The 22583-nt window shown below is 37.0% G+C and overlaps 1 protein-coding gene across 7 annotated transcripts in view; it reads left to right on the top strand.

The window, feature by feature from the left end:
• Positions 1-22583, top strand: part of HACE1 (HECT domain and ankyrin repeat containing E3 ubiquitin protein ligase 1) — a 122843-nt gene that overhangs the window by 4618 nt on the left and 95642 nt on the right. For 5 of the 7 annotated variants that reach the window (XR_006299010.1, XM_043592018.1, XM_043592019.1 and 2 more), the window contains exons 2-6: positions 3271-3325; positions 4522-4611; positions 5868-5972; positions 13287-13362; positions 21354-21485. Coding sequence is in view for 6 of the 7 variants with exons in the window: in XM_043592018.1 (XP_043447953.1) it covers positions 3271-3325; positions 4522-4611; positions 5868-5972; positions 13287-13362; positions 21354-21485 (458 nt within the window). In the remaining variant the exon portion in view is untranslated. Of the gene's footprint in view, positions 1-3270; positions 3326-4521; positions 4612-5867; positions 5973-13286; positions 13363-21353; positions 21486-22583 lie in introns of those variants that run through there. The other 2 variants (XM_043592021.1, XM_043592023.1) reach the window with 2 other exon arrangements.

Below are 22583 nucleotides of genomic sequence, written 5' to 3'. Positions count from 1 at the left end.
AGCTTTGAGTTTGAACTGAGCCCCTTACTGACACCATCACACAGCTTGTTACTTAATGTAGTGCTCAGTTTTTTCATTTGCAAAATGGGGGTAATAATAGTACTTCCTTCATAAGATGGTTGTGAAGTTAAAAGAGATGATGTATATAAAGTGTTTAGAACAGTGCCTTTAAGATTATGTTTTAGGGGCTCCTCCTGGGTGACTCAGTTGGTTGAGTTTCGACTTTGACTCAGGTCATGATCTCAGGGTTTGTGAGGTCAAGCCCTGTGTTGGGCTCTGTGCTGACAGCTGGGATCCTGGAGCCTGCTTTGGATTCTGTGTCTCCCTCTCTGTCCCTCCCCCGCTTGCAGTCGGTCTTTCTCTCAAAAATAATAAACATTAAGGGGTGCCTGGGTGGCTTAGTCAGTTATTTGACTTTGGCTCAGGTCATGATCTTACAGTCTGTGACTTAGAGTTCTGCGTTGGGCTCTGTGCTGATCAGCCTGGAGCCTGGTTCAGACTCGGTGTCTCCCTCTCTTTCTGCCCCTCCCCAACTCGCTCGCTCGCTCTCAAAAATGAGTAAACATTAAAAACAATTAAAAAATATTTTAAAAAATTTAAAAAACCCAAAAGATTATAGTTTAAAACGTGGGCTGTTACGATTAGGATTTTTTGTTATTATTTTTTTGTAGTGAAAATGTTGCATCTGCATGCTGAATTTGTGAATAGTCCTGACTAGAACTAAATTGCTTTTCATGGATATACTTACAAATAGTGAAATAATGAGCAAAGATGTGAAGAAATGGTGATAACTTTTTTCCTTCTCAGTTATATATTTCTTCAGTATATATTTCTAAATATGTAAAATGCTTTTTTCCAACATAATCACAATATTATTGTTAGAGCCAACACAGTTGGCAATAATTTCTGTTATCATCAAATACCCAGTCCATATTGAGTTTTCTTCTCTCAGAAACATTCTCTTACAGTTGGTTTGTTTGGATCAGTATCCAAAGTCCACATATTACATTTGGCTGATCATCTCTTAAGACTCTTTTAATGATAACAGCCCCCCCCCCTTTTTTTTTTTACACCTTCTTATTTCTAAGTAATTTTAGACTTAGAGAAAAAAATGCATAAATAGCACAGAATTTCCATGCACCCTTCAGTCAGTGTCCCATAATGTTCATATCTTGTACAGCCATAGTACTGTTGTCAAAACTAAGGAATTAACATTGGTGTAATGCTGTTAACTACGTTACAGACTTTATTAGAATTTGACAAGCGTTCTCAACAATGTCCTTTTTCTATTTTAGCATCCAGTTGGTGATACCATATTGCATTTAGTTGTCCATGTTTCCTTAGCTTTCCCAAACTGTGATAGTTCTTCAAGCTTCTCTTGAATTTAATGGCCTTGAGACATTTTTTAATGCTTATTTATTTATTTTGAGAGAGGGAGAGAGAGAGAGAGAGACAGAGTGCGTGCATACGTGCACATCCATACGTGCACATCATGTGTGTGATGGAGGGACAGGGAGAGAGGGAGAGACAGAATCCCAAGAAGGCTCAGTGCTGTAAGCGCAGAGCCCAACAAGGGGCTAGATCCCATGAACTGTGAGATCATGACCTGAGCCAAAATCAAGAATCAGACGTTTAACTTCCTGAGCCACCCAGGCACCCTGGGCCTTGAGACTTTTTAAGAAGACTGCTTGGATGTTATGTGGAATTCCCCTTAATATGGGTTTGTCTGATATTTTTTTCATGATGTGCTTTTTATAAAAAAACGTGGGTTATATATCAGAGGCTACATGATACTACATGATACTGATATGTGTTATATCTGGTGATGTTACCCTTTATCAGTTGATCAAGGTGATTATCAGCTGGGTTCTCCACTGTAAATTTACTATTTTCCTTTGTAATTAGTCAATATTTTGGGAAGATACTTTGATACTCTGCAAATACCCTTTTCTTCCTGAAACTTAACTCATTAATTTAGTGTCAGCATTAATGTTTTAAGGGCTAAATGGTCATTGTCAGAGTTACTTCTCAGTAAATAACTCATAAAAAAACATAAATGCATTGAATTGAGAAACGACCACTAGTAATATGTAAAAATAAATCCAAACATTGCTGAAATTTATGTAAGTATAATCTATCATAGATATTGTTGACATTTAACCTTTTCTTTTGGATCACACTTCTTTGAACTTACTCTATACAAGATATAAATGGAAATGTGAATAGTGTAAAGTAATAGGAAAAATTAAGACTTAAATTTCATAAAATAGGGGCTCCTGGGTGGCTCAGTCGGTTGGGCGTCCGACTTCGGCTCAGGTCATGATCTCACTGTCTGTGAGTTTGAGCCCCGTGTTGGGCTCTGTGCTGACAGCTCAGAGCCTGGAGCCTGCTTCAGATTCTGTGTCTCCCTTTCTCTCTGCCCCTCCCCTGCTCAAGCTCTGTCTCTGTCTCTCTCAAAAATAAATAAACATTCTCTCTGTCCCAAAAATAAATAAACGTTGAAAAAAAATAAAAATAAATAAATAAACATTAACAAAATTTTTTTAATAAAAAAATTCAATTTCGTAAAATATAGTTTCATAAAAGCTTCTAAAATAATTTTTTTTGTTTTAATGTTGGCAAGAAGCAAGTACTATGTATATTTAATGTTTTAAAATTATTTTAGCATATGTATCTATAATGCCCATATATACTTAAAATTTTCCCCAAACTACATGTAAGTTTGATAAAACATGAAGTTGATAAACACATCTTTGGAAGTAAAAGAAATTTCTTTTGTAAAGCTACAGAAACTAATATGTATCTCATTTTCCCCATCACTTCCAGAAGCTAATAAGCACTTTGGTGATGATTTAAAGGGACTGAACATTTAGTTCTGCATTGCTGCAAATTTTGCAATACCTCTGGTATTGTGCACTTTTTAAAATTTAAGTTTATTTATTTATTTTGAAAGAAAGTGAGAGAGCCAGGGAGGAGCGGAGAGAGAGGGAGAGAGCTTCCCAGGCAGTCTCCGTGATGTCAGCACAGAGCCCACCTCTGGGCTGGAACTCATGAACTGTGAGATCACTACCTGAGCTGAAACCAGGAGTCACATGCTCAACTTCAACCAACTGAGCCACCCAGGCACCCCTCTGTACTATCTTTAACCTTCTTCCACCTCTTGTTACTTTTTATATGGAATTAGAAAAACTCTAAAGTAGTCTTAAGTATCTTTGGAAGAAAATAGATAAATTAATTCTGTTTTTTGTTTTGTTTTTGTTTTTTACTCAGATAATGAAACTGCTGTTTATACATTAATGCCAATGGTTATGGCTGATCAACACAGGTGAGTGCCTATTTAAATTGTTTTTTTTAACATTTATTTATTTTTGAGAGAGAGAGAGAGAGACAGAGCACAAGCAGGGGAGGGGCAGAGAGAGAGGGAGACACAGAATCTGAAGCAGGCTCCAGACTCTGAGCTATCAGCACAGAGCCTGATGTGAGGCTCAAACTCAAGAACCGTGAGATCATGACCTGAGCTGAAGTCGGACGCTCAACTGACTGAGCCACCCAGGCACTCCATGCCTATTTCACATGTATACTTTTTGTTTAAATGAGTAAGGGAAGTACATAAATTTACCTAAATGTTGTGTACACTTACATGCACATACACAAACATACACACACAGTTTGGACATAGATGTTGTCCTGGGGCATGTTGTTTAACCTCTGTTATAATTTACTGTCTGTGAAATAAAAACCAAAATTTTCCAAGATCTGTATCACCTGTAAAATTCTATGGTAAGAGATTTTCTGAATGAATTGTCAGCTATTAAGTCAGGTGTTTGGTTGGTCACTGACAGAAAAACACTGTGATGGGTTCAGTTAGAAGTCACTACTGATCTTTATAGCAAAAGGTTAGGGCTGATGGACAACTTACTTCCCTAATGTTCTACTTTGATGTTTTTTTTATTTGGTGCATATGAGACACAGTTATCTGACTAGATGTTGAGATGTTTACACTTGTAGCAGACATTTCTGCTGTGGTTAGCCATTGGATAGTTTGGTGTAATAAGAAAGTGACAAGGGAACTATTTTGCAGTAGTTTACAATGTAAATAATTTTTTGCTTTAAACTTCCTGTCTTATGCAACTAAAACATATTTTAATCTGATTTTTCTTATTTGGCTATGATTAATACAGATAAGCCATACTTTTTGCAAGGGGATTAGCCAGCCCAAGAGTCTTTCTTAATCTAGGGAGAACTGAAGCCAATTTAGGTTTCCTCAGAGCAGATGATATAGATCAGCAGATGAAGAAACCTTCAACACCAGTTTATAGGTCGGTGCAGTTGGTTTTTGGATAAAATGTTGCTGGCTACCATGCTATGCTTAGAGAATAGTGCTTTGTTTCTTGGTTGTTGTGGGACAGAGCTTTTTGGATAATTGTTAAGAGTAACTGAAGAGCTATTAACTTGAGTTACTATGTTTTTAAAAGCACGTTTTTTAACATATTGACTCTTACTAATTTTCTTTTGGTGTAGGTCTGTTTCTGAGCTACTATCAAATTCGAGGTTTGATGTCAATTATGCATTTGGACGTGTGAAAAGAAGCTTGCTTCACATTGCAGCAAAGTAAGAAAAAAGATATTGTGGATTAAAGTCTGATCTAGAGTAATGATCAGTAAGCTCTGGATCATTGTTATCCTACAGTGGTTTTGGGGAAAGATGAGAATAGACTGCTGAATGGTTCTTTATTCTGTTTAGAGCATAGTATGCTATGTTTGTATTCTTTCTCTAGATAACCTTGAGATCAGACTCAAGTCTCACATCTACTGTCTTAGCTTGTTTTAGATCAGATCAGTAGGTTGCCTTTCCTGGATGTATTTAAGAGGGTACATTCACTTATTTATAGCAGCACTATCAACAATAGCCAAACTATGAAGAGACCCCAAATGTCCATCGACTCTTGAATGGATGAAGAAGGTGTGTTATATATACACAATGGAATATTACTCAGTCATCAAAAATAATGAAATCTTGCCATTTGCAGCAACGTGGCTGGAGCTAGAGTGTATTATGCTAAGCCAGATAAGTCAGTCAGAGACAGACAAATACCACATGATTTCACTCATAAATGGAATTTAAGAAACAAAACAGATGAACATATGGAAGGGGAAAAAAGAGAGAGAGGGAAACAGATCGTAAGAGTCTTAATGATGGAGAACAAACTGTGGGACATGGAGATCAGTGGGAGAAGAGCTAGATGGGTGATGGGTATTAAGGAGGACACTTCCGTTATGATGAGCACTGGGTGTTATATGTAAGTGATGAATCAATGAGTTCTATTCCTGAAACCATATTGCACTGTTAACTAGAATTTAAATAAAAATTTGAAAAGGAAAAAAAAGGTTATATTCACTGTAATCTTTTTCTTATCCTACAAGTATGAAATTTTATATGTTAACTGCTCACAGAGCCATTGGCTTTATATTTTTTACTTAGGTCTGAGAATGATTTTTATCCATAGTCTTCAAGTATGTAATCAATCACTCAGTTAGTTGACATCTAACTTCCTTTCAAGAGTTAGGTAAATGTGTTAAAATTAATTTTTCATTATAAATTTGGCTTCTGGAAGTACTATGTGGTTTTTTTGTGTGTATTAATACTTTATTTTGATTTATTTGAATGTCTTCGTAGCTTTCATAGTAGAATGTACCATCTTGAAAGTAGAGGATATTTACTATTTGTGACGGAAGTTAAATCAAATTGTAAGTTAATAATGGACCTCAAAAATAATGTGTTTACTAGAGCTTTTTGTTTTTTAATTAAGTTATGTCAACTGTGGCTATTCATTGAATGTATCTGAACTGTTTTTAATACTGTTTTAGTTGTGGATCGGTGGAATGCTTGGTTCTGCTCTTAAAGAAAGGAGCGAATCCTAACTATCAAGATATTTCAGGCTGTACGCCCCTTCATTTGGCAGCTCGAAATGGGTAAATATTTTGTTTCCTTGAGGAGCTTAAGTTGCATTATCAGTTATGTCTAACAGTATTCAAGGCACTCTTGATGATTTTGTTTTTTGACCATTATTTGCCTTGGAAAGTGGGTTGTGGGTCTTCAATTTTTAAAGAACTATTGTATTTAATAATTTATTACATTGTTTACTAATATTTTTTCTTGAAAATACTCTTGTTGAGGTTCATTTTTACTTGTATTATAATGACATTTTATTTTCTGAAAAGCAGAGTTGTCACCTCTTTGTTTTGGTATCCCTTTTCCTGATAATTTTTTCCCGTGTCTAATTTCATACCTTATTTTCCAAATTACTTGTTTAGTTAGTTTTATTAATGAAATTAAAGATAGAGTAAATATATTGTACCTAGCTTATTTATAATTTTTTGAGAATGGGCTGTCCTATAGTCAGCTTTCTAAGTGAGGCTAGCTAACTCATTTCAGGGCCAAAAGTTGTGTTTTCTTTTAATTATGACAAAAAGCTTTCTTAATAAATTATGTGTTTACTAGCCTTCCTTTTGAATTTTTTATTAAATAAATTTATTCCCATTATAAAACTAGTATTTCCAAAATGTAAATATATTTTTGCCTTTTTTGGATAACTTTGGTCATCATTATGAACATCTTTATGTTATTATGTGCTATTTTAAACCTTACTATACTTTTTATGGTTTTCATTTTCCTTTTTTTGTTGTTGAAAATTTCAGATGTCACATCTTTGTGTCTGCCTCTACCACTGTTTTTTACTTCTTAAAATTCTCTTGGACTGCAAAACCATATCAAATGGCTGAAATTATGTTTAAAATGAAAAAAAGTAGTTTTGACTCAGGACTTGAGGAATTTACATTTATAAACATGTTTCAAATGCTATAAAGTTTATTCCCATGTGTCTCTTTGATTACTCTTGAAAATGTTTTTGTTTGCTCTTTTGATCTGGGATTCTAGGTAGTTGAGGTAGCTGCCTAACTGAGATAGATATGGGGCTAAAATTGTACACTGCATCATTCTGAGACTAAATTTTTGCATATAAAGGATTAAAGTGGAACCAAAAATACAAAAATCATAGTGACGTCTAGGTTGGACCAGGGGAAGGCATGGTCCTTTGACACTGACTGTTCTGTTCCAGTTCCTGATTTAGCATGTGAACTAGTTGTCCACTGTTCTGGTAGGTAACACTGTGCTGATCAAAGAGCTGTTTTTATAATAATTAGCTACATTAGATATGTTTGTAGGGTGTCACACTCAAGGTCATAGATCTTGTTGAATTCATTCCTTGCTGAATTGATGTCACATCTGGATACATTATCCCAGGTGTTGGTAGGATAGTAACAAAGCTCTTTAAAAAAATTACACATTAAGGGGTACCTACGTGGCTCAGTCGGTTAAATGTCCATTGACTCTTGATTTCAATTCAGGTCATGATCTTGCAGTTTGTGAGATCAAATCCTGCCTAGGACTCTATTCTGACAGAGCAGAGCCTGTTTGGGATTCTCTCTCTTCCTCCCTCTCTGCCCCTCCCCTGCTCTCTTTCTCTCTCTCTCTCTCTCTCTCTCAAAAAAAAAAAAAAATTACAAATAAAAAATATCTCAGTACTCTATCTCAACAACTGTAAGTGAGAGGACACATCATTACACACTGGGGATAAAATGTCTACTGCCATTGTAGTCAGAGACCTAAGTCATTTAGGAGACCGTTACTTTTTTTTCCCCCCTAGCTTTGTTGAGGTATAACTAACAAAATTGTAAGATATTTAAAGTGTACGTCATGATGATTTGGTAGATCTATGCATCGTGAAAGGATTCCTTTCATTTAGTTAGTTAACACATCCATCATTAACACCTCACATATTTATCTTTTTTGCTGGGGGGATGTGTGGAAACATTTAAGTTGGAGAGCTTTAAGTTTAAAAGATGAAGAAATACAACAGAAATTACTTGATTCACATGGCAAATCCGTGAGGAGAGAAGGAATAAGAAGAGTTTGTAACCCTAACATAACATCTGATTTGGATGCCTTTCTATTTCTGTGAAGATTAATTTTGATATTTAATACTTAACTACTTTCTTTTTTATTACTGGGTACCTTGTACATTTTAGACTTGTTCCGTAAATGTTTGCTGAGTGACTTGAATGCATGTTACTTCCTGTAGCTGCTGCTGTTTTCAAAAATAACTTTGTATTACAATTTCTTCGAGTTTAGATTTGTCTAGACTGAAGCAGAAGTCTTTGCCTTTTGCTCATACGTCTGTTTTTGGGGTTTAGTTTTTTGTTTTGTTCCCTCAGTTATCGTCAGATGAGTAGTATAATTCTCTTGGCCTGCTTTAGCAGTCCTCTCTGTAACCAGTGGTGCTGGGTACATTAGTACTGAATTGCCCTCCTTTCTAGTAGAAGACCCATTAAGCTACCACAGACCACTTGGGTGATTGGTCTTTGTGTCATTTGGGTTACCATAAGCTTCCTATAATTATTGCAATATTGGGGCTGGAAAATAGTTGCTTCCTGTACAGGAGGATCCAGGGTTGCTCATGATTATATGAGATTATTAAAAGAGAAGACTTCAAAATTGTTGGGAATTCTTAGGTTGCATGTTGCTCAGATTTGAAATACGATTTTTTTTCTTTATTTTTTTGGGCTGTGTTGTGAGCTCATAAAGGGCAGAGCCTGTGTGTTAATTAATATTTTAGCTCTAATTCTTGGCAAAATTGGTGCTCATTTAGTGGGTTGCTTTGACTTACTGAGATTCTGGAAAGTAGCAATAATGATTGTTAAGTAAGAAAACATAATTTCTCTCATATTTCTCTTTTGCAATTCATTTTTGAAGGGGAGCATTATGGATTGCTGTTTTTCTTCATCAACACACCCCCCCCCCCCCCCAACACCTCCTTGGGACTGTTTCCCTGGCCCATTCCCATGGAAGTGTTTATTTTGTCAATAGGCCAGTGGTCTAAGACAGCTTGAAGATGTTTTAGAAATCCAGCAATGTGGATATAGACAGTCAGACACGCAGACACACACACACACATTTTAAACAATGTATTCATAAAAACATTTTTTTAATGTTTATTTAGTTTTGAGAGAGAGACACAGAGTGTGAGTGGGGGAGGGACAGAGAGAGAGAGGGAGATACAGAATCCAAAAAAGGCTCCAGGCTCTAAGCTCTCAGCACAGAGCCCGATGCGGGGATTGAACTTGGGAACCATGAGATCATGACCTGAGCCAAAGTCAGACGCTTCACTGACTGAGCCACCCAGGCGCACCAACAAATGTATTCATTTTAATAAGACTATCTGGTCTGTTGTCTTAGGATTATGGAGGATTTATTTCCTAAGATTTTCATAACAATGTGTTAGATAAAGGAACTTTGTAAATGTTTGAACTTATAAGTTTACTCAGAACTTTCTTTTCTTTGATTATAATGCTGATTTTAAATGACATTTAACTTCATTTCAGATACAGAAACCAAAGCAAGAAAAGTAATTTGCTCTCTGTTAAAAAATATTTATTCAGTTAATAAAAAGCTTAGCTGTTAACTTATAAATAAGATTGAATAATTAATCAATTAATCATTTTATTGAGGTTCATTGAGAGCACCTAGCTGTGCTTTTTGAGTTTATTTAAGAAATATACAGTCTAAGGCATGAAGAAATTTATGATCTAATTGAGTAAATAATAATATATACACATACATACTCTATATATTATATACTTTGTATATATCATATACAGCATTATATAGGTAGTATACTGATGTTAATGCTATGTATATATTACATATGACATATAGTACATAATATGCTATTATATGTACACTGTTACATATTTTTTATATGTATAATTGTTCATTCAACCAGATCATAAACTTCTTCATGCTATGGATTATATCTTATTTCCTTAATTTAGTGCTGAGCATTGTCAAGCATATATATATATTTGTGTGTGTGTGTATGTGTGGGTATAAAATGTGTATTATAAATATATTGTGTGTGCATCACTTTTGGTTTCTTTTTTTTTTTTAATTTTTTTTTCAACGTTTATTTATTTTTGGGACAGAGAGAGACAGAGCATGAACGGGGGAGGGGCAGAGAGAGAGGGAGACACAGAATCGGAAGCAGGCTCCAGGCTCTGAGCCATCAGCCCAGAGCCCGACGCAGGGCTCGAACTCACGGACCGCAAGATCGTGACCTGGCTGAAGTCGGACGCTTAACCGACTGCGCCACCCAGGCGCCCCACTTTTGGTTTCTAAAACATGAATTTTCATTCTTTTTTTTTTTTAATTTTTTTTTCAACGTTTAATTATTTTTGGGACAGAGAGAGACAGAGCATGAACGGGGGAGGGGCAGAGAGACAGGGAGACACAGAATCGGAAACAGGCTCCAGGCTCTGAGCCATCAGCCCAGAGCCTGACGCGGGGCTCGAACTCACGGGACCGCGAGATCGTGACCTGGCTGAAGTCGGACGCTTAACCGACTGCGCCACCCAGGCGCCCCTGTGAATTTTCATTCTTTAGTGAAGAGGAAATGGAGATTGAATAGTCACTGGAAATGGATCAGGCTAAGAGTAAACATTGTGAGCAAAATGAAATCGATAGGCAGTTCGTAAGAGGACAGAGGACTTAAACAGATATTTCTACATAGAAGATCTACAAATGGCTAATAAGAACATTAAAAGATGCTCAATATCACTAATTATTAGGGAAATGCAAATCAGAACTACAGTGAGATGCCAACTCAAACTCATTAGTATGGCTATCAAAAAAAAAAAAGCAGAAAATAACAAGTGTGAGCAAGGATGTGGAGAAAAGGAACTCTTATGCATTGTTGGTGGGATTGTAAAATGGTACAAATGTAGGGGCACCTGTGTGGCTCAGTCAGTTAAGCGTCTGACTCTTGATATCAGCTCAGGTCATGATCTCATGGTTCGTGAGTTTAAGCCCTGCATCAGGCTCTGCACTGACAGTGCAGAACCTGCTTGGGATTCTTTTTTCTCTCTCTCTCTCTGCTCCTCCCTCCTTGCTCTTTGTCTCTCAAAATAAGTAAGTAAACTTCAAAAAAATGGAAAAAAAAAAAAAAAAAGAACTTTGGAGCACCCGGGTGGCTCAGTTGAGCATCCGACTCTTGGTTTTGGCTCAGGTCATCATCTCATGGTTTGTGAGATTGAGCCCCATGTGGGGCTCTGTGCTAATAGTGCAGAGCCTCCTTGGGATTCTCTCTGTGCTGTCTCTCTGCCCCTTCTCTCTCTTTCTCTCTCTCAAAATAAATAAACATTAAAAAAAAATGGTATAGATGGCCTGAAAAACAATTTGGTGGGTGCTCAAAAAAAAAAAAAAAAATAGAATTACCATGTGATCCAAAAATCCCACTTCTCAGTATATATCCAATAAAATTGAAAGGAGGGTCTTAAAGAAGTATTTGTACACCCATGTTCATAGCAGCATTAGCTAAAATGAAAGCAATCGAAGTATCCATTGATGGATGAATAGATGAGCAAAATGTGGCAGATATGTACAATGGAATATCATTCAGCCTTAAGGAAGGAAATTCTGACTTATGCTACAACATGGATGAACCTTCAGGGCATTATGCTAAGTGAAATAAGCCAATCACAAAAGGACAAACACTGTCTGATTCCAGTTTTGTGAGGTACTTAGATAAATTGTAGAGACATAAAGTAGAATAGTGGTTGCCAGAGGCTAGGGGGAGAGGAAATGGAAAGTTACTGTTTAATGGGTATAGAGTTTCAGTTTTGCAAGATGAAAAAAAGTTCTGTGCTTTAATGGTGGTGATGGTTGCACAGTAATATGAATGTACTTCATACCCTTGAACTGTAACTTAAAAATGGTTAAGATGACAAATTTTAGGTTCTATGTATTTTTCCACAGTAAAAATGACAAAAAAAAAAAGAAATGAAATAGGTAGGGGGATGCATAGATATGCACTTCATTAATTTTATAGTTATGTTCTTATAACTCATCTAAGTATTAACTTTTAAATATCTTGTAATCAAGAATGTAGGATACTAGAACATTGACTTTCATTGTCTTATATTTATTTAATTTTTTTAAAACTTTATTTTTGAGAGAGAGAGACAGAGTGTGAGTGGGGGAGGGGCAGAGAGAGTGGGAGACACAGAATCTGAAGCAGGCTCCAGGGTCTGAGCCATCAGCATAGAGCTGGACGTGGGGCTCGAACTCATGAACTGCAAGATCATGACCTGAGCCAAAGTCCCGACGCTCAACTGACTGAGGCACCCAGGCGCCCCGTCTTATATTTCTTTAAAAAAATTTTTTTTAATGTTTATTTTTGAGAGAGAGCAAGACAGGGAGAGACAGAGCATGAGTGAGGGAGGGGCAGAGAGAGAAGGACACACAGAATCTGAAACAGGCTCCAGGCTCTGAGCTGTCAGCACAGAGCCTGATGCAGGGCTCGAACTTGGGAATGGTGAGATCATGACCTAGGCCGAAGTCAGGAGCTTAATCAGCTGAGGCACCCAGGCGCCCCACCCCCCATTGTCTTATATTTCTGAGGAAGGTTACTATTCCAAATGTTCAGTCAACAGTAGAAATTTCTTAGCATTAAAAAAATATATATATATTGATTTACTTTATTATTTTTTTTTAATTTTTTTTTTAACATTTTATTTATTTTTGAGACAGGGAGAGACAGAGCATGAACGGGGGAGGGTCAGAGAGAGAGGGAGACACAGACTGAAACAGGCTCCAGGCTCTGAGCGGTCAGCACAGAGCCTGACGCGGGGCTCAAACTCACGGACCGTGAGATCATGACCTGAGCCGAAGTCGGACACTTAACCGACTGAGCCACCCAGGCGCCCCTATTGATTTACTTTAACATTTATTTATTATTGAGAGATAGATACAGAGCATGAGTAGGGGATGGGTAGAGAGAGGGGGAGACACAGAATCAGAAGCAGGCTCCAGGCTTTGAGCTGTCAGCACAGAGCCTGACGCGGGCTCGAACTTAGAAACTGCGAGATCATGACCTGAGCCGAAGTTGGTCGCTTAACCAACTGAGCCACCCAGGCGTCCCATTTTCCTTAGCATTTTGAATGATAAATTTGTCTTAATGAGACGAAAACCTCATTGTACCTTTTCTTTATCCTATTATCTTGAATTGTAGAAACAATTTTTCATTTTATTTTATATGTTATAATGTTTATTTAAAAAGATACAGATTAATATTTGCCACCAACTAATATTGAGTGTAGTCAGTATTTCAATAAAATAATAGTCATTTGCTTATTTTTCTTGTACCAGTTATCTGTATCTTTTTTTCTTTTCAGGCAGAAGAAATGCATGAGTAAATTATTAGAATACAGTGCTGATGTCAACATTTGTAATAATGAAGGCCTTACAGCAGTAAGTGCTAAGAATTTTATCTGAGAATTTTAAAATACTTTTAGAAAATGATATTGAAGGTGATAGTAATGCAAAGTGCAGTACAAGTGTTTCTGCAAGTTACTTCTTGGTGTTCATGAAGAAGATACAGAATGATTTGAGACCTGATTCTCTGCTGTATTAAGAGAAGTTACGTTTCACTTTGTTTCTCCTATCTCCTTTTTGTTTGTGACCTTTCACTTATTTTGAAGGCTTATTCTTCTAGCTTTTGTCACTGACTTTCAGGACACATCTTAGGGGCATCTCTGCTCCTTCTTCATAGGAGAGCTGTTTTTTATTAGGTCCTTTAAAATATTTTAATATGTACATGGTAGGAAAATTGGATGGCTAGGCAGAAAGGAAAAAAAAAGACAATGAATGGAATGATCACTCACTGTATCCTGTGCACTCAGAGATAATCACTGTTAATATTTTGGCCTATATCCTTTTAGACTTGTTTATATCTTACCTATGCTAGAATTTTTATCCATTTTGCTATGTCACATAAGTTAATATGTTTTTGATCCATATAGATGTCATAGGGAGGTGGTGTGGGATATTTCTGAAAAGATTGTTGAAATCCAAAAATCTTTAAAAATTTATTTATTTTTATTTTTATTCTAGTGTAGTTAATATGCAGTGTTTTTAGTTGAAGGTATATAATGTAGTGATTCAATAGTTCTGTACATGAAATAAAAAAAATAATCATTTTCATTAATGGAACATTATTCATTTTAGAAGTTGAGATAAAATAGAATTATGTGATTATTGAAAAATTGTTTTGAACTCGTGACAGATGTTAAATTTTATATATCAAATTTTACCTTCCTATATATGAGGTGATGGTATTAATTAAGTTGATGGTCAGAATCCTTTCTATTCAGTTTTTATTTTCAATTTCAATACAGTCAACATACAGCATTATATTAATTTCAGGTGCACAGTATAGTGATTCAACAATTTTATATGTTACTCAGTGCTTACCATGATAAGTGTGTGTTTTAATCCCCAACCCCTATTTCATCCATTGCTCCCTCCACCTCCCCTCTGGTAACCATCAATTTATTCTCTATAGTTAAGAGTCTGTTTCTTGGTTTGAAAAAAAATTTTTTTTAATGATTTTGGTAGTGTTTTGTAGATTCTAAATCTTTTAATTTGTGGATAAAGAAGAATATTGAGTATTTACATACCATGCCAGTTTTTAAGACCTTTCTGATTAAAAATATTTTTGAAGGTAGGGGGTACTGGGGCATAACAAACAGCTTGCCTAAGATTTACTTTATTCTGTGAATGACTTACTAAAGGTAAAGAATAAGCTCAATCATGATTATTATGTGGAACCCACAATTCCTGTGATAATTCAGATTTTGTTATATATTAACAACATAATGCCGTCTATAAAGAAAAACTGTAGTCTGAATATCTACAAGATGCTTAGTGATACGGTAGCTACCATTTGGGTATTATAAAACTATGGCAGTGATGTAGACCTGTCCTTAGTACACTATCTGATATAGGCAAGTTAAGATGTTCAGTGTTAACATAATCTGTTTAATCACATAAGTTTTTATCTGCTAATTTCCCACTCCTGAACTTTAAGGAAAGTAGAGTAGAAAAGTTTTAAAAATCAAATTTTTACTTAAAAAATTAATAGTGCATATATTAAAAAAATTTTTTTAATGTTTATTTTTGAGAGAGAGAGAGAAACAGAGCGTGAACATGAGAGAGGCAGAGAGAGGGAGACACAGAGTCTGAAGCAGGCTCCAGCCTCTGAGCTGTCAGCACAAAGCCTGACACGGGGCTCAAACCCACGACCTGGGAGATCATGACCTGAGCCAAAGTCGGATGCTCAACCGACTGAGCCACCCAGGTGCCCTTGTGCATATATTTAAAGAGTCAAAAGATTCTACAAAGCTTGTGGTAGAAAAATAGTCTCTGCACTCTTTCTGACTGGGACCAACCTTAATATTCTCTCCTGTGGCCCTGAATAGTATAGTGTGCCTCCTCCTCTTGGAAACTATTCTGGCCATGAACCATGATTCTGCCTAGGCCCAGACCACCATGATGGAATTAATTCAACAGCTGGGCCACTTGACTCCATCAGTTGAAGGAAACTGGGCTGGTGAAAATGTGTTGCTGCAGAACTGAGTAGTTGCCAGCAAATACATGGGACAGTAAAGCCAAGGGCTCCTGAGTTGGAAGAAACCTTGTATGAGGAGCCAAGAGCCCCAAGACTTTTCTTACAAAAGGAGAGAGCTGTTGACTGTATGCTTTCTAGGCTGGTTACCCTCACAAAGGACTTCTCATATTTCTTCATTCATTTGCTCTTTCAACAGTTCTTGAATACCTACTGTGTGCTGAGCACTTTGATATTGTGGGATAGAGCCATGAATATGACTGACTGGTCCTGGTCCCCAAACTTCTAAGGAAGACAGGAAAGTTAACAGGCAGTGGTAACACAGTGTAATGAATGTCAACATAGAAAAGGGAGATGCTATGGAAGTCCTAGCAGGGGCCCCATCATCACTTGGGACATTGGAAGAGGTATCCCAGGGACATACCACATGAGCTAAGTCCAGAAGGACCAACAGAAGTTAGACTGGTGAATGTCGCAGTTGTGGGGTTGGCAGAGGGGGTGGGGAAGAGAGTTTTGACTCAATGGAATAGACTGATGAAGGCTTAGAGATGAAAGCACGCTACATTAGAGTGGTGAGCTTAACTGGTGTTCAGGTACCACTGGGGGTTCATGGAAACTTCCCAAAGGTCTTTGGCATGGATAGTTACAGGGATCACTTTCCAGACCTTTAGCTACTATATGTACTTTTTTCTCAAGATTATGTGCTCAAGGAACATTCTGTAGTAGATATCCTGCCCTTCCCACCTTCACCTTCAAAATCACTCTTCCACCACTTTTTTTTTAATTTTTTTTTCAATGTTTATTTATTTTTTTGGGACAGAGAGAGACAGAGCATGAACGGGGGAGGGGCAGAGAGAGAGGGAGACACAGAATCGGAAACAGGCTCCAGGCTCTGAGCCATCAGCCCAGAGCCTGACGCGGGGCTCGAACTCATGGACCGCGAGATCGTGACCTGGTTGAAGTCGGATGCTTAACCGACTGTGCCACCCAGGCGCCCCATTCTTCCACCACTTTTTGAATGAAGTACATTTTGTGCTCAGCCTTCCTGAATATTGCCAAGGCACATTGTTAAGGGTGGCCTGGGGTAGTGTCAAACAAAAGAGCAATTCAAAGTATTAGTGTGTGCAAAGACTCTGTCACTCAGTACCCACCATAAAATCATGGCAGGATTTTGTAGACTTTTCCCTGCCTTACACATATTGCTGTTAGGGGTGAGGTAATTAAACTGAGTTGGTTTGTTCCAAACTCAGCAAAATTATAAAAGTGAGGCAATAGGAGTGATGGAATATTTGTTTGATTATGTCGCCTATAGCATCCCCCAACCACCGTCTGACAATTCACTGCCTCTAACAGAGGTCTGTGAGAGCAAAGCAAAGAACATTAGTAAAAAATACTGAAGGCAATGTTGACTTATTTCACCCAGGTGACAAAATCAGGGTGAGACCTGTATCTTACCTGTCTATCTCAGGAAAAGGAGGAAATGGGTAGTGACTGCTAATGGGTACTGGGTGTCTTTTTGGGGAAATGAAAATGTTCTAAAATTGATTGTGGTGATGATGATTGCACAACTCTGTGAATACACTAAAAACCACTAAGGTGTATACTTTAGTATACACTAAAGTGTATACTTTACACTTTGTGTATTGTATGGATTGTATGGCATGTGAATTGTATGGCATTATACTTCAAATAAATATACATCTATATTGTGACACCCCTCCAAAAAAGGAAACATTCTCTTGACTCTCCTCCCCAATCTTTATAAACTGTTAACTCTGTAGTTAGCTCTTAACTATTTCAATGGATATAAAAAATTAGTTTCCTCAAATCTAAATAATGTACTATTGTTGCTACTTCTTGATTTTTCAGTTTTAGGCATTACCAATTGACTTTATGGAACATAAGGTTATTTGCTCTCTTTTCCAATCCTGCCTCCTTTTATCCTATCATGTATAAGCACTTTTCTGTCACACCTTTCCAATATAGTTGTTGTAATTTTAGTTAGATCATTTTTTAGTATTTTAATATTTAAATTATATTTATACTGTTTATAGTAGTACCAAATAGTTTGTTATAGTTACTTCTCTTTATCACATAGCATTTTGTTTTTCATGTAGTCAAGAATTGCATTAAAAAATATCAAGATAATTGTAGATTCTTAAGTACCTATAAGAAGTAATACAGAGAAATCCCCTTACCTATTGCCCAGTTTCCCTCACTGGCAACATTTTACAAAATTATAGTATAATATCATGACCAAGATATTTATACTGACATCATCTTTCTTGTTCAGATTTCCCTAGTTTTACTTGTTTATCTGTACCCAGTTTTACTTGTGTGTGTATATGTATAGCACTATACAGTTTTATTACCTGTGTAGGTCTATGTGCCCACTACCACAGTCAATATTCTGAACATTTCCACCTCCACAAAGATGTTTCGTTTTGCTTTTCTTTCATAACCATACTTTTTCTCCCCTTCACTCCATGCCTAACCCTCAACAATCACTAATCTGCACTCCATCATTTTAAGAATGTTATATAAATGGAATTATATTGCATGGAACCTTTAGGCTTTTATATGTTCATCATATTCCATGGAGATTGATCTAAGTTGTTGTATGTGTCAATAGTTTGTTCCTTTATATTGTTGACTGGTATTCCTTGGCGTAGATGTACTACTGGTTGTATAACCATTGAAGGACATCTGGGTCATATCCTGTTTGGAGCTATCTCAAATAAAGCTGCTATAAACAGCTATAGTGTACTAGTGAACCTGTATTAGTGTACAGGTTTTTGTGTGAACATAAAAGTTTTCACTTCTCTGGAATAAAGGCCCAAGAATGCAATTGCTAGGTTATATGGTAGTTTCATGTTTAGTTTTAACGTTTATTTATTTTTGGGACAGAGAGAGATAGAGCATGAACGGGGGAGGGGCAGAGAGAGAGGGAGACACAGAATCGGAAACAGGCTCCAGGCTCTGAGCCATCAGCCCAGAGCCCGACGCGGGGCTCGAACTCACAGACCGCGAGATCGTGACCTGGCTGAAGTCGGACGCTTAACCGACTGCGCCACCCAGGCGCCTCTCATGTTTAGTTTTAAAATGCACTGCCTAACTTTTGCAGAGTGCCTGCATCATTTTATACCTCCGGCAGCAATGTATGAGTGATCTAGTTTTTCAGCATCTTCACCAGCATTTGATATTATTACTGTTTTTTTATTTCATCTGTTATGATGTGTGCAGTTGCTGTCTCATTGTGGTTTTAATTTGCATTTGCCTAATTGACATCTTTTCATGTCCTTTTTTGCTATCTGTATATCTTTCCTTCTTTTTCTTTCTTAAAGTTTTTATTTAAATTTCAATTAGTTAACCTACAGTGTTCTATTAGTTTCAGATGTACAATATAGTGATTCAGCACTTCCATAAAATACCTAGTGCTCATTACAGGTGCCCTCCTTAATCCCCATCGCCTTTTTAACCCATCCTCCCACCCACCTCCCCTCTGATAGCTATCAGTTTGTTCTTTATACGTAAGAGTCTGTTTCTTGGTTCTGTTTTTTCCCTTTGCTTGTTTTGTTTCTTAAATCCACATAGGAGTGAAATCATGCTAATTGTCTTCCTCTGACTTATTTTGCTTAGCATAATATTCTTAGCTCCATCCACATTGTTGCAAATGGCAAGATTTTATTCTTTTTTATTGCTCAGTAATATTCCATTGTAGACACACACACACACACACACAAACACACACACACACACACACCCCACATGTTTATCCCTTCATCAGTTGATGGACACTTGGGCTGTTTCCATAATTTGGCTATTATAGATAATGCTGCTATAAACATCAGGGTGCATGTATCCCTTTGAATTGGTATTTTTGTATTTTTTGGGTAATTTTGGTATCTATATCTTTTGACATGTCAACCTATATCTTTCGACATCTTTTTTTAGTGTTTTATTTGTTTTTGAGAGAGAGAGACAGAGAGAGAGAGTGTGATTGGTAATGAGAGAGAGGGAAACACAGAATCTGAAGCAGGCTCTAGGCTCTGAGCTGCCAGCACAGAGCCCGATGCGGGACTCGAACCCACGAACTGTGAGGTCATGACCTGAGCAGAAGTCAGGCGCTTAACTGACTGCCCCAGGCGCCCCAATTGCATTGTCCTTTTTAAAAAAACAGTACCCTGTTCTTGTTTAAAGGGTGCAGTCACTATTTCTCTCTCTGAGAGTATTAAATATAACTTTTTCTTTTGCAGTTTTTCCTTCAATATCCATGGTTCCTTTTTTTCTCTTGCTATTTATTTATTTATTTATTTATTTATTTATTTAGTATTTTGTCTTTCAGACTAGATGCATTTGTCAAATATTTGGTGGAACTGGGAAAAGCTCTTTGAAAGCTCTGTTTAAATGAAGGAGGTTTATTCACTGTGGACTTCAGTGTAGGGTAATATGCTTGGGCATTTGCCTTTAGGATTCTTTCTGCTGTCAATTTCTTTAGGCATTTACTCTCAAGTTGGTCAGATTCCTCAGAGAAAGCTCTAACAGTTTCCAGGAGGAAACTGGATACTGGCTAGAGGAAAATGCTTTGGGATTTCAGTATTCAGTGTGTGTAAACTTGCATTTCATCTCCCATTTTCAGTATGATATTCTTGCTTCATTGTGCCTGGTGTCTCTCTTATGTAGAGACTGTTTTCATGCCTCTTGTGTTCTCTCAGATGGGGAGGGGCAGTTATTGGCCTTGAAGAGTTCAAGAGGGATGGTAATTTAAGGGTCTAAATCTTATTTAGGTCTGCTAATACACCCCTATTTTAAGAGATGCAAAGTGCTTACTACTGATTTTGAGCCTTTTGGGATTTCAGTGATCTGAATCACCTTCTTGGCTTTCTCTACTGCTGGTTTAGGATTCAGCTTTTTGTTCTGATAACTCTGACAAAAGCTTTTAGCTTCCAAAACTTGTTGCTATTTAGTCTCTTTTTTATCTTAAGATAAAGATCTATCTTTTAAGAAAAAGTACTCTTTATTGTCATTTCAATGGAGTTTGGGGAAGAAATAGAAATTGATGCATATGTTCAAGCTGCCATCTTAAAACAAGTTTCATGATACATTTTTTTAATGGAAAAAAGTCATTTGAAAAATGCATGGATTGGGGCGCCTGGGTGGTTTAGTTGGTTGGGCATCCGACTTTGGCTTAGGTCATGATCTCATGGTTTGTGAGTTCCAGCCCCACATCGGGCTCACTGCTGTCAGCATGGGGCCCACTTGGGAACCGCTGTCTCCCCCCCACCACCAAATAAATAAAACATTAAAAAAATGCATGGATGGCGTAGTCCAAAGTTTTAATATTGATTATCTTTGAGTGGTAGATTTATAGGTGTTTTATCTTCCGTATATATTATTATTTATGTATGTTACATGCATTACTTGTAAAAGACATGAGGTAAAGATTATGGTGCCTACTGTGTTAATTACTTTTTTACTCATGTTTGCTTCTGGGGAAGGAAAAGTATCCAGTACCTTTTCTTTAGAGACAAGCTATGCAGAGTCCAGGATCATCTAGGAAGCAGAGTATTTGATGAGCCTAAGTCTAGAACCCTTAACTATTTTGATCTATGGAATGCTTGATTTTGAAGTACATAAAGTACATGGTGTGTAACCTACATCTGGATGCATAGTTTTTCCCCATATAAAAATATAGGAAAATGTAGGGGCTTTCATTTTAATTTAATCTTTAGTGTGTGTATCATGCTCACATTTGAGATGTAATAGCATTATTTATCTGCTGGTTTTATATGAAACACTCCTTGCACAAATGTTAAGTAACTCCATGGCTGCACAGATACACTGGCTGGCTGTGAATGGGCGGACAGAACTACTCCATGACCTTGTACAACACGTCAGTGACGTCGATGTTGAGGATGCGATGGGGCAGACAGCACTGCATGTGGCCTGCCAGAATGGTCACAAGACGGTAAATTCATCCCTGAGGACTTTAAATTGCATGTATTTATTTTTGAAAACTTTGAATTTATGAAAAGTTTTTCACTGTGCATAATTGGGAACATGAAGCACCATAGCAAAATCTTATGCATTATATGGACTTATGATTAATATATTCTTTGTGTATAAAAGGAATAGAAAACAGTGCTTTTAAATCTGTTTAAAATATTTGGATTTCAAATTTATTTCTGCTTCATAGATTTTCACTAAAATTTTAAGTGTATGTTCGCATGTAATTTTAAGTAATAATGTTCTTATTCTCAGTCTTATTACATAACTTTTTCATATTTTATTTTTTACCATTAAGCCCCAGTTACTGGGATTAGATAGTAAGAAAGTGAACACTGACATTACTTAAATAGTTCAGCTTGGATTATCATATTTTTCTGCTGTCTTGGAATATGCTGCAAGACTAGAGTGATGGTTTTCATTCTTTCTTAGAGTTCTAAAATCATGTATTTGTTTTATGTCAGTACTTTCCTGTTACTCCCATGTACAAAGCCTTTAGCTTTATAAATTGCTAATAGTTGGGGTGCCTTGGTGGCTTAGTTGGTTGAGTGTGCAACTTTGACTCCGGTCATGATCTTGCAGTTCATGAGTTTGAGCCCCACATCGGGCTTGCTGCTGTCAGCGCAGAGCGCACTTGAGATCCTCTGTCTCCCGCTTTGTGGTCCCTCCCCCACTTGCACTCTCTTTTTCTCTCTCTTGAAAATAAATAAATATTGGGGCGCCTGGGTGGCGCAGTCGGTTAAGCGTCCGACTTCAGCCAGGTCACGGTCTCACGGTCCGGGAGTTCGAGCCCCGCGTCAGGCTCTGGGCTGATGGCTCAGAGCCTGGAGCCTGTTTCCGATTCTGTGTCTCCCTCTCTCTCTGCCCCTCCCCCGTTCATGCTCTATCTCTCTCTGTCCCCAAAATAAATAAACGTTGAAAAAAAAATTAAAAAAAAAAGAAAAGAAAAGAAATAAATATTAAAAAAATCTTTAAAAAAATAAAAAAAAATTTTGCTAATAGTTTTCTCTTTCATTAGGAGAACTGCTGCCTATGTAAAAATTGTTAGCTTAAGATTTTA

Source organism: Prionailurus bengalensis, chromosome B2 (genome assembly GCF_016509475.1).
Source record: "Prionailurus bengalensis isolate Pbe53 chromosome B2, Fcat_Pben_1.1_paternal_pri, whole genome shotgun sequence".
NCBI classification, from domain to species: Eukaryota; Metazoa; Chordata; class Mammalia; order Carnivora; family Felidae; genus Prionailurus; species Prionailurus bengalensis.
The sequence above is the reverse complement of the archived record's forward strand: the minus strand, read 5'-3'. Positions and strand labels throughout refer to the sequence as shown.